Source organism: Trachurus trachurus (genome assembly GCF_905171665.1).
Source record: "Trachurus trachurus genome assembly, chromosome: 14".
NCBI classification, from domain to species: domain Eukaryota; kingdom Metazoa; phylum Chordata; class Actinopteri; order Carangiformes; family Carangidae; genus Trachurus; species Trachurus trachurus.
Window position 1 is genome coordinate 16,466,861 of NC_139903.1, and position 11,392 is coordinate 16,478,252.

The 11,392-nt window shown below is 42.2% G+C and overlaps 1 protein-coding gene across 2 annotated transcripts; it reads right to left on the bottom strand.

Moving 5' to 3' along the window:
* Positions 1 to 26: 26 nt before the first annotated feature.
* On the bottom strand, positions 27 to 9,808 carry trpc6a (transient receptor potential cation channel, subfamily C, member 6a). Of its 2 annotated transcripts, none has more exons than XM_083986289.1 (14): positions 9,647 to 9,808; positions 8,214 to 8,542; positions 6,847 to 6,979; positions 5,380 to 5,680; positions 4,828 to 5,013; positions 4,041 to 4,205; positions 3,686 to 3,926; positions 3,375 to 3,602; positions 2,758 to 3,022; positions 1,834 to 2,029; positions 940 to 1,131; positions 707 to 745; positions 383 to 458; positions 27 to 274 (listed from the first exon to the last, which is right to left on the bottom strand). In XM_083986289.1, the coding sequence occupies exons 1-14, from the start codon at positions 9,784 to 9,786 to the stop codon at positions 147 to 149; spliced, it is 2,619 nt and encodes an 872-aa protein (XP_083842415.1). In that variant the 5' UTR covers positions 9,787 to 9,808; the 3' UTR covers positions 27 to 146. The 2 variants fall into 2 exon arrangements, with proteins under 2 accessions (XP_083842415.1, XP_083842414.1); XM_083986288.1 differs by having other exon boundaries at positions 701 to 745.
* Positions 9,809 to 11,392: the final 1,584 nt, after the last annotated feature.

The following is an 11,392-nucleotide window of genomic DNA, read 5'->3' on the forward strand; positions in this document are numbered from 1 at the left end:
GCCCCATAATAATAATGTCCCATTTTAATGTTAGATTCACATACCATACATACTTATTTTATTATATTAATGCTATAGTGTCATACTTTAATGATGTAGACCAGACACTTTAAGTCAGTGGCTTGTACAGTTGTGTGGTCGCTCTCCTATGAAGGTACGCTGATCTCTCCCAGCCTCTTCAACAGTCCATCCAGTGTCTCCATGTTCTGCGATTTCTCCTCTAGCAGCTCATATCGCAGGCTGGAGATGTCCTGCTTTATCTCCTTCAGTTCACCTGAAAAGATCAGAGAAATTCTTTAAGTCATTTGCACTTTATTTCCTAAATAGATTCAGCGATTAAATGAAGTTCAGTTCGGTTTCTGTGTCATTCTGTGGATTTTACCTTCAGTGATCTCGTCACTCTCTCTGTCTGCTTGAGCTTTGATGATGTAACGCTTTATCAGTCGCTTCATGATCTTCTACAAACAGCGATGATGGAGAAAGGAAAGTCAATGTAATAATATGAAAACAGCAAAACGATAGATGAAGAAGAATGGTCCCATTTACTAATTTTAATATAAAGCAAAGTTTTAAGAAAATGATTAACATTGTGGTTTACTGCTAATGCATCACAAATCACCAATTTTCCAGAGTAGCTAAAAACTGCCCCGTCATATTTGTAACAAAGAAATGTCCATAGATTTAATTATGATATACATACATGTACCTGATATCTGGTTGGGCTGGTAGAAGCACAAACCCCGAGCTAGAAGAGAAAACTAAAGTTAACTTAATTCAGCACAACTGAGTTTGTTATTGTCTGGAGCTCTGAGCTGGAGTCTGTGGTGCAGCAGAGAAACCACTGGGAGGTGCTCAGACTCTCTGCTCCAAGCTCTGTGTACCTGAGAGGATGGATACATGCAGTATACAGTACATGTGTGCACATTATGTGTGTGATACCTGGTTGAGCTCGGTTTTCTCCTCGCTGTGTCCTGTCACATGCAGCAGCAGAGACTTGATAGCCGTGGCCAGTCCCAGCATGGACTTAGGACTGGGGACCAGGTTGAAGGGCACAGGGAGCGTCCTTCCCTCCTCAAAGTAGGAGAACCAGAGTTTGGCCCGAGCAAACTTCCATTCAACATCAGCATCATCCTGAAGAAAAGAGGAAAACAAAACCAAGTGGAGAGGTAAAATAAAATCACACTCTCAGAAACACAGTGTCTGTTTTAAGTTCGAGACACCAGTTCATATACGTTTTAGAAAAATGTTCTTATTAGTTCATTTCTGCACATTATTAAAAGTGAAGCAGCAGTCAGCAGTAGATTATCTTAGTTTAGCATAAAGACTGACAACAGTGGACTGGGCAAAAGCTAGTGACATGTTACATGTTACAGCGTCATGCTTGACACATTTTCATCTACTTTTTGTGAAAAAGTGAATGAGAATCTCTCTCAAAATGTTGAAAAAGCTCATTTAAATGAAATTATTCAGTATTTTTATAGATAAAATTCCTCTACTTGCAAGTAGGCGTACATTTTGTTCATAAATGTAAAAAACTGTACACAATTCATACTGACTACCTCTATCGATTACAATCAAAAATTATTGTAAGTTAATTTATTTTGTCAGAAATGTTATGCTTTTATGAGTCAAACCAAATTCTTAAGTCTAATGTCACACATTACTTAGTAATTTGGTTTAGCCTACATACATTTTTGCTATTGTTTAATCATATTTTTTTTATTCCTGCAGTAAACTGAAAAATAATAGTATGTGGGAGGAGTGTGAGTCAGATGTGAAGATAACCCTCTTATGTATGTGTGTCATCATGTCGATGATATTTTACTGACGAACCTCAATCTCCTGGAAGGAGCTGTTAATCATGGCGATGAGCATGTTGAGCAGCACTATCACCATGGTGACATTGTAGACTCCATAGAGCACGTAACCGATGTTCTCAATGAATTTGTGTCCGTTGTTAATCACCACAGATCTGACCTCAGACAGGCCAAATATAGCCCAGAACAAGGTCTTGAAGCTCTCCTCCAGGCTGGAAGGAGAAGAGACAAGAGAAAATACTTTTCAATCAAACATTAATCATCAGAAGAGACAGATTTATTTTCATGTGTTTCATATTAACTGTGAAAAGTAGGTACATTTGATGGGTCACAATGATTAAAGGGATAAAATATTTGAAAATATATTTTAATTTCCTTTTGTTTTTCTTACTTTATTTTATATTTATACACTAGGCTACCTTTGAGTCTTTGAGCCTTTAAAATTATTCAAAAATAAATAATATGGGAAGGAAAATTCAGTTTTTGGATTGTGCACTGAAACCATAACCAGTGATAAGGACTCCCAAGTAGATATGATTTCATTTTAAAACAGAAAATGTTAGGAATCACTCTTAAAATGCCTTTGTCAGTACATGTAATTAAAAATGTTGTATTTTCCCTTAACTATTTTACAACATCTATGTTTTTTATTTTTGCAGTTCACTGTCACTTAGGCTAATCATGATAAAAATGGATTTAATGCTGTGGCTGGATTATCTTTCAAGATAGTTATAGTTATAGTAGACACAGGAGCTCAAAACAGATATTTAAATTTGAGAAATAAACTATATATGACCCATCCTAAGGTTAATTTTGTGACTTTACCCAACCTTGGTGAAGACGACAAAATCTATAGGCTATTAAAATGCACAAAACTTTGATTATAGCCTATATAACAAGAACAGCTGATGAAAAGTAGAACATCTAAAGAACTTCTCACGTGGTGAAAGCGTCGTTCTGCTTGGCCCCCAGGTAGTAGGAGTACAGGTTAAACATGCCGATCATAAACGCCAGGAAGACCAAGATGAAGATAACCATGAACTTGAAGATGTCTTTGACAGTTCTCCCTAAAGAGATCTGCAGTGGGCCGAAGCTCTCGTTGGCCGGGAGGATGTAAGCGATACGAGAGAAGCTGAGCACCACGGCGACAGCATACAGGCCCTCGGATACGAGCTGAGGGTCGGACGGCAACCAGTGTATTCGTGCTGCAAAAACAGTGCAAATATAGATCAAAAAATTAACTTTGACTTTCATGTATGCATTTTTGGGACATTAATCTTTCTCTAGACTTTGCTTTTCTTGTAAAATGCTCAATAGGTTTACCTCCTGTGGCCTTCAATGATTATCAAATACACATGTGAAATCTGTGACTGAGTGTTGGGAAGCAATAAACTTAACAACTGTTACTTCTCTAAATTAGATTAGTCAAAGTTTGGTCTTGTTTATCTCTCGTTTTTATTTAATTTTCCATTAAAAGCAGGTGAATTCAGGCAAAGACGACTGATCTTCTAAAGTGTGGTGGTCAGTGAGGCTGTGGGGGTGTGTGAGCATGCTCACCCAGTGTAAAGTAGTGTATCTCGGGGGGCAGTGTGACATTAACCAGTGTTGTGAAGTGTGTGTGTACATAGGTCTGGGCTAAGTCAGCGTGTCTCAGAGCAGAGAAGCGGCAGCTGAAGGAGGCGAGGAAGATCGCCAGCATCCCAAAGTCCAAGAAGTTCCACGGTTCGACCAGGTACTCCCCCGGCCCCTGACTCCAGATCTCCTTCACCTCAGCCCAGATCATACCTGCAGCAGCACACGTCAAACACAGGATGACACGATATGTCTTTGATGAGGAAGTTCATCCATCACGATCATCTGATGCTCACCCATGACCCATGAAATGATGAGGATCTCCATCCACGTGAAGGGGGTTGTTGTCATGCGGTACAGCAGCAGCGGGTCAGAGTACTGGTATCCACCCGGGTGATGATGGTGGGTCATGTTCGCCAACAGGGTGGTGCCTGCGAAACGATCCGCAGCGTTCAGGATGAGAAGACCCAGGAAAATTGTGAAGGACGAAGCGTGGGCCACAAACTTCATGAAGGGGCTTCGCATCACTTTCCCCACCTGAGTGAAAGAAAAGAAGGAAAGAGATGGAGCAAAAAGGAGGATGGTAGACATGAGCACAGCAGTGATTTAAAGTCCAGTTTTTGCATTTGGGAGTTAATGTTAGTGTCATACTCTGCTGCACGGAGTGATCCAGTAAGCCAGAGCTAGTCCCGGCAGTCCGATGGCCACCGCCAGCACCACCAGCAGTTTGACAGCAGTGGTCTGCTGCCTCAGGCCGGGCAGGTTCTCGTACCAGATGCTGAGCAGCTGCTGCTGGCAGTTAGGATGAGCCACGAACTGGAGAGTCAAAGAGAGTGGTGAGAGATACAAGATACAATACAATACAATACAAATGTATTTATGAAGCACATTTAAAAACAACAGCGTTGACCAAAGTGCTGTACAACAATAAGCATAAAAACACAGATTAAGAACACAAAATTTCAGACCACAAAGCAGCTCGCTATCACACAGAGACTGGGAAGGCGCGGGAAAAACCCATTTGTTTTCCCTTGCCTTGTAGGTGAGGGTGTTTGGGGGCCGCAATGGCAAAGGCTCTGTCACCCCTCTACTTTAGCCTTGTTTCTGGACTAATTGGAGTCGTGACAGGGAAGTCTAAGAGACACCAACAAGGGCATTACAATAGTCCAGTCTTGTGGAGACAAATGCATGGATAACCCTCTCAAAATCATTCAAAGAAAGGAAGGGCTTAACCTTTGATAAACTCATTTTACAACAGAATTTCTTCTGCTGATCAATTTTAAGATTGTCGCCAATTTTAAGATGACAACTTCAAACCAGTTCAAACCAAAACAACAGTCTGCTGCATAAACCCTAATCTGATCCTGTCATTATGAGATGAGTGAGGCAAAGAGACGGTGTAGGGAACAGTCAGTTGTGCATACATCAGCATACTCACCTTCTTCAGCTCATATTTGATGGCTAACTTAAGCCTGGTGAGGGAGGGTCGACCGGGCGGATCGTAGCTGTCATCGGAGTCGGTTTCTCCGTTCAGTATGGCCTCCACCTCCTGTGTGCTGCGACACAGATCTAAAAGTCCCACCACATAGTCCTTACACTGGCTCGACAGGCGGCAGTAGTCGTTCTACGGACAGGGAAAATGTGCATCAGCAAGTTAAGTGTTGTATCACAGGAGATGTGAATTGGTACTTGTTCACTCATCCAAACCATCTGATAATGTCCTACCAGTAAAATCCAATTGTGTTATTATTTATTTATTGTTTATAGTGATAATTATGGTGGTCAAATTTGTCAACAGTAACTTCAGTATCTAGACTTTGATCTGTTTCTGCTTCTTCTCTTACAGCTCATAAAGTGTTCTTGTGTTTACTTGCAGCTGGTTGGCAGCGACATGGCAGATTTACTTTGTGCACTTGATGATGAGCTGGTTTTTAGGCCACGTGCACAGTGGCAGCAACAGTGCACGACTGTTTGCATCATCAGTTTGTACCTTAAACTCTTTCTCAATGTTGGCCAGCATGGCCAGTTCGTTGCTGAGCTCCAGGGCTGCGAGCACCGGGTCCTCGTTGGACAGGGAGAGGTAAGCTGGACTGGCGAGGCCTTTGTAGGCGTTGATCCTGGATCGTGAGTGGCTGAAGGAATCAAACTGCTGCTGATAGTTACAGGAGTCACAGCTACAGAAGTAGTCGTGAGGGGGATCGATGCGAGCGCCTTTACTCAGCAGCGTGTGAACTATCTCGTATTCCTGGCAGTGCGCTGCAAGTATCACCGGGGTCACATCATGAGAGAACCTGTACACAAAAACATATTTATCATACACATTTACAAAGCAGCAGGACAGATTCACATCTAAACACATCATGAAATGTAAACTGAAAGAGACGAGTGTACTCGAAGAAGGACAGAATAATGACAGAAACATTTTCTCATAGTCATCTGGTCAAGATAAACACCATCAGGGTTTTACAGTTCTGAATAACCTGTATTTTTTTTTTTACTTTACAGCCTCACAGGTTGTCTCAACATTCATTCACTGCACATCACCTACAGGTATCAACATCTGCCGTTTTAATCAATCATATGTCACCATCACTCTTGTGTGTCTGACAGGCTGATCAGTAATTTCCTATAACATTCATACGTGTCACAGCTCCCTCGAAGACTGCATCCTCCTCCTTAAATGTGAAGCATTGTCGACTTTATGAAAATCTAATTTATGTGTCTGTTAAAAGGGACACAGACACATGCTTTTCAGCATTTTCTGCTGAAAGCATTTTAACGAAGGTTAACAAAAGCACCTCTAAACTTCACTGATTAAAACCAATGAATTACCAGATGTTTTGTACCAAATTATTTATGAAACAGGGGCCAGTCTGACAACAAGCAAAGGCTTCAAAGATTTATAGGACATTTCTGATTGAGAACTTTTAGGTGCAGCAAACAATGACCCTTTAAACAGTCAGGGGAATGGGTTAGAGGTTAGAGGTTATGTCGTGTCTCGTCCTGAGTCTTTCATATGTTTGTTCCACTTCCTGTTTTATTTTTGTCATTACAGATTTCCACTTCCTGTCTTCTGGTTCCCTCACGCACTCATGATTATCTGCCCCACCCTGATTTGTTTCACCTGTTTCCTATCATCCATGCCTCCCTTGTGTGTTTAGTCTGTGTGCTCCCCTGTCTCCTGTGCCAGTTCGTCTTCGTACCTCAGTTACGTTCCAGACATTTTTTCCCTCGTGTGTATTTGGTATTTCTGGTTTGACCTCTGCTCTGCCTTTTGGATTCGTTTGCTTCTCCCTGGACTAATCACCCGTGAACCAACATTTTTTCAGTAAAGATGTTTTTCTCCCTCACTACTGTCTCAGAGTTGTGCTCTTGGGTCCATTCACTCCTTACCAGCCATGTCACGTTAGAGGTTAGTGGGAGTTTTGCTGACGTCTCTGCCTACTGAACATCTCACCTTGTCCCGTCCTCATCGTAAGCGTAGAAGTCATCCAACATGTCAGCTTGAGCAGGACTCCCTGTCAGACGGTGAGCATCTCTAAATGATGGGTGAGCCAACAGGGCCTCTGTGATTCGAACATAACCTTTACCTACAACATGCACACAGAGACAAAGAGCAAAGCTGTTAGTGTGGTTTGGTAAATTTGACATCCTTATCTCAATAAAGTGGCTCCTATTTTTGAGTGCATTGCATTCCAGTAGTAGTGTTATTTTAAGATGTTTGGCTAGCTGTTTTTTGTTACAGCATTACCTACTTATACTGTAAAGTAAGAAACTATATCTTCCCAATTAACGTGTCTTGATCTGAACTCACTCAATAGAGCCAGGGCCGTTGCATTTTTAGAGGCTGCATCGATCTCCCTCTGAGAACACTGAGGCTGTGTGGCATTGGGCTTGGCCGTGCGCGTTATTACACAGACATAACACAGTAATTACACAGGAATTGTCTAAACATTATAATGAATAAACTGATAATAATAATACAGGATCATCCCGTATTGAAAAATAAAATGCACTGTCCCTTACTGAATCAATACAGGATCCCTTCTCTAATGTTACACTACGTTTTCACACGGCTGGTATGACATTAGAAACAAGAAAAGCAAAGGTTTCATGAGACATAGTGGAGAAGTAATCAGACTGACAGGGAAGGTGACGGTTATTGTCACTCGCCGTCATCGTTGCCCTGGTTGAGATGAGTAGAAAATTATAATTCAGTCTATGAAAAAAGTGGTGATGAAAAGTCAGGGGGCAGGGGCCCATTTCAGTATTTTTTCAAGGGGCCCAGAATTACTAACAACAGCCCTGAACAGAGCCATCGGCCTCTGTTGAGTACATTTAAGAATTAACCCAGATAAAGATTCAATTATAGTAGGAGTATCACTCAACACTGTTTGCCTTCAGCTTTTCAGAGCATTTTAGCATCCTTCAGCTCGTTGTTTTGATTTGACAACTTCATGTCTCAGCTTCGCTCTCCCAGCTCTCACTGCTCAGTGATCAGCTGGAGCAGGACACTGTTTCTCTTGAAAAGGTACTGGGAATCTGTTCATCAGACATTTAAGCACCAACTGCAATGTCAGTAAACCATATACCCATCCTACTCAACCTCTGCACTGTACGACTGTATGAAATTCTTCCTACCTGCTTGTAGTAGCAGGCTATATGTTTACTGTAATGATGGAGGAGCCTGTAAATCAATGTGTTATGGTATAAAGTAGATAACTTAACACATATTCAGCAAACATCAACCTTCTGTCACATGTGATGAACCCTTTGAATGTATTTGTACTTGTATGCAAACATACACACATGCAGACATCTTACTGATGGCTAACAGGAGGGCGTCACCCACTCTGGACAAATCCGTCCTCCCCAGCAGCAGCTCCGTCACCTCCAGATGTTCGTTGGCCACAGCCAGCTGCAGTGCATTTTGGCCCATGTAGTCCACAGCATTGACATTCAAGTTGGGCACATGGAGCAGCATACGTCGCACCTCTGGTATGTTGCCGTACTCTGCAGCCTCCAGGAAACGCTGCTCAACCTCTGACAGGCTGACTGAGGGAGCAGAGAACATGTAGGCAGGACCCCGAACGGCCTGGCGTCGTTTAGCAGCGGTGAGACGAGCCATGAGCTGTCTCTCTGAGCTGCTGTGGCTGCCAGAGAGTCAGGGGACATAAACACACAGTACATACTGTCCACACGGTAACTCATACACACACACACACATAGACTCTTTTAGAAACCACACTGCAGACACAACAGGTTCCCTGTTTCTTCTCAAGTTTCACATTTAAATTTAATCATAAATTCTGTTTATGTTGTGGCAGAGCAAATTGAACAAATAAGTAGATCAGTAATATTGAAAGACATATGATTAACACTGAGTTCATATCTGACTCAAAGAAACTATTTGGCTGTAGTAAATAGGAAACTGCACAGACAGCCACTGCAGTCAAACAATCCATCAGTTAAAATTAAACATGGACTTTTAATAGTTGGGAATTTACAAACTATTTTGATTTTTAAACATGAGTCTACAGAAACTGAAATCCTAACTTGCATATAATGTACACTGTTGTTTGGATAAAAGGCTAAGAATAGACGCCAGTAGAGATAAAGTATACAAACAAAGGAGTAAATAGAAATGATCTGTCTTGAACCCTCATGTCACTTTTGTGCACAAAAACCTCTACTGGGCTCTGAATATAAATGTCATTGGACCATTCATTCACTGAAAGTATTTTCTCTTTTTCCAATTAACTGCAAGCTGAACCTAGTAACATTTATACAAAAAAACTTGTTTTTTCTTCTGTAGCCTATAATCATCAGATACAGGCTCATTGTACAAAGTTAAAGCATTTACAGTTCAGACCGTGAAGCAGCTGTTTCAACACAGAAAACAATGTGTATGAGACTTAACATTTAACATACGTATAAGCTGAATTTCAAAGATTTAATATGTATGTTCAAAACAACAAGTTAGAAAATGACTGTACAAAATGTAGCTATGAAAATGATGAGTAGCTGCAGACATGCTGAGGATGTTGTTTCACTTAACTGCCTCATGTTGTGGGTTTTTATATAAAGTAGGCTACACAATGATCTGTGATGCTGTGTCGGTATAAACACTGAAAAAGGACAAAATTCTGCTGGACAGTTATTAAAGTCAAGTGATTATTGATTCTGAAAACTAGACACAAAAGCGCACCTGCCCCGCTACATGAACATCTGGCTGAACGGAGGATGTAAAGACTTACCCGAGACATCGTCCGGGGAAACAGTTTTCCTCCCCAAAATCATCGTACGTGAGCAGGTTGTCACGGCTCCTGGCCCTCGGGCTGTTGGCGTAGCCCACAGTCTGGCTGTTGTGATGAACCGCCAACGGTCTGTGGTTCATCCTGGAGGTGGTCGACAATGGAGGGTCTGCTCCTGCTTCATATGAACGAGTAATCAAGTGCCTGTGCCATGACTCCCTCCCCATCCCTCCCCCTCTGTTTATTCTGTGTCCTTGAGAAAGAATGCATCCTTCTGGGTCCCACTATACTTTTATTTACATGACTCGTTGAACTTTACAGATGTGGAGGTTACGGCTGGACACACTAAAGGTTAATTGTGGTTTATGGACATGTTTGTCTCAGTGGTTTCAGCTGAATCTACAAACTGTTCTCTGAAATCACTGTGCGCATTCATTTTGAATGTGAAATTTAAGTGACAGCAGCAGAATATTCACACACAAAAATTGTGCTTTGCCAATGGTTTTAATACTCAGGCTGTAAAATGCTATTTTAAACTGCAGTGTTCAGAGTACATGTTGAGGTTTGTCAGTGTGTGTGTGTGTGTGTGTGTGTGTGTGTGTGTGTGTGTGTGTGTGTGTGTGTGTGTGTGTGTGTGTGTGTGTGTGTGTGTGTGTGTGTGTGTGTGTGTGTGTGTGTGTGTGTGTGTGTGCGTGTGCGTGTACATGCGTGCAGGAGTGACTGATGGCTGATGAACAGCAGATGAGATTCCTCAGGGTTTAAATTCCCAGAAGACTTTGCTTCCTGTGCGCTCCCACTCTCCACTGATCCTTGTCCACTGTGGGAAAACAACTTCCCACTCTGCACACACACACACTGGATGTGTCCACACTCATAATAAAGTGTATTTAAAGCCAAAGGTGAGTCCCACCACCACCTAGTTTTTGTCACTTTTATTGTCAAGAATACACTCATCATCACACCCGCATGGTATATTTTTAGCTTTCTCCTATTAAATACAGTGTGACCCGCATCACTGTTGCAATGGGCCGCCAAGTTCACCGCACTTTGTCTGCTTTCATTGTAAATTTAACAGAAAACTCCCAATGACATCACACCGACATCCCAACATAAAAAACTCTGATAAAGCCGAGTCTCTGATGTCTGATTGTAGCAATGAGAGTTGCCTTTTAAGGGCCTGATTGCTGAGGCGAAGTCACTTAGTGGTTTTCATGGTGTAGCAGCGTCACATCTCACAGGGAGGATGGTCGAGGGGAAACAGAGTAAAGCCTGACAAATGTCACCGGAGCAGGTTTCTGTTAAGACTTCCTCCTCCGAACAGAACAGACCTGAGATCTGGACATAAACACTGTCAGCTCAAACATACACAGTCCTGTTAGAGGGCACCGAGTGGGCAAGCACCTGTGTGTGTGTGTGTGTGTGTGTGTGTGTGTGTGTGTGTGTGTGTGTGTGTGTGTGTGTGTGTGTGTGTGTGTGTGTGTGTGTGTGTGTGTGTGTGTGTGTGTGTGTGTGTGTGTGTGTGTGTGTGTGTGTGTGTTAGTCACTGATTCTGGTGATAACTGGAGGAGCCGTGGCTCTTTGTGTGGTCTGCTGTGTGCCAATGAGTCACACACACATTAAGCTGTGTGTGTGTGTGTGTGTGTGTGTGTGTGTGTGTGTGTGTGTGTGTGTGTGTGTGTGTGTGTGTGTGTGTGTGTGTGTGTGTGTGTGTGTGTGTGTGTGTTGCAGTTGGTTGAAGAAGAAAACAAA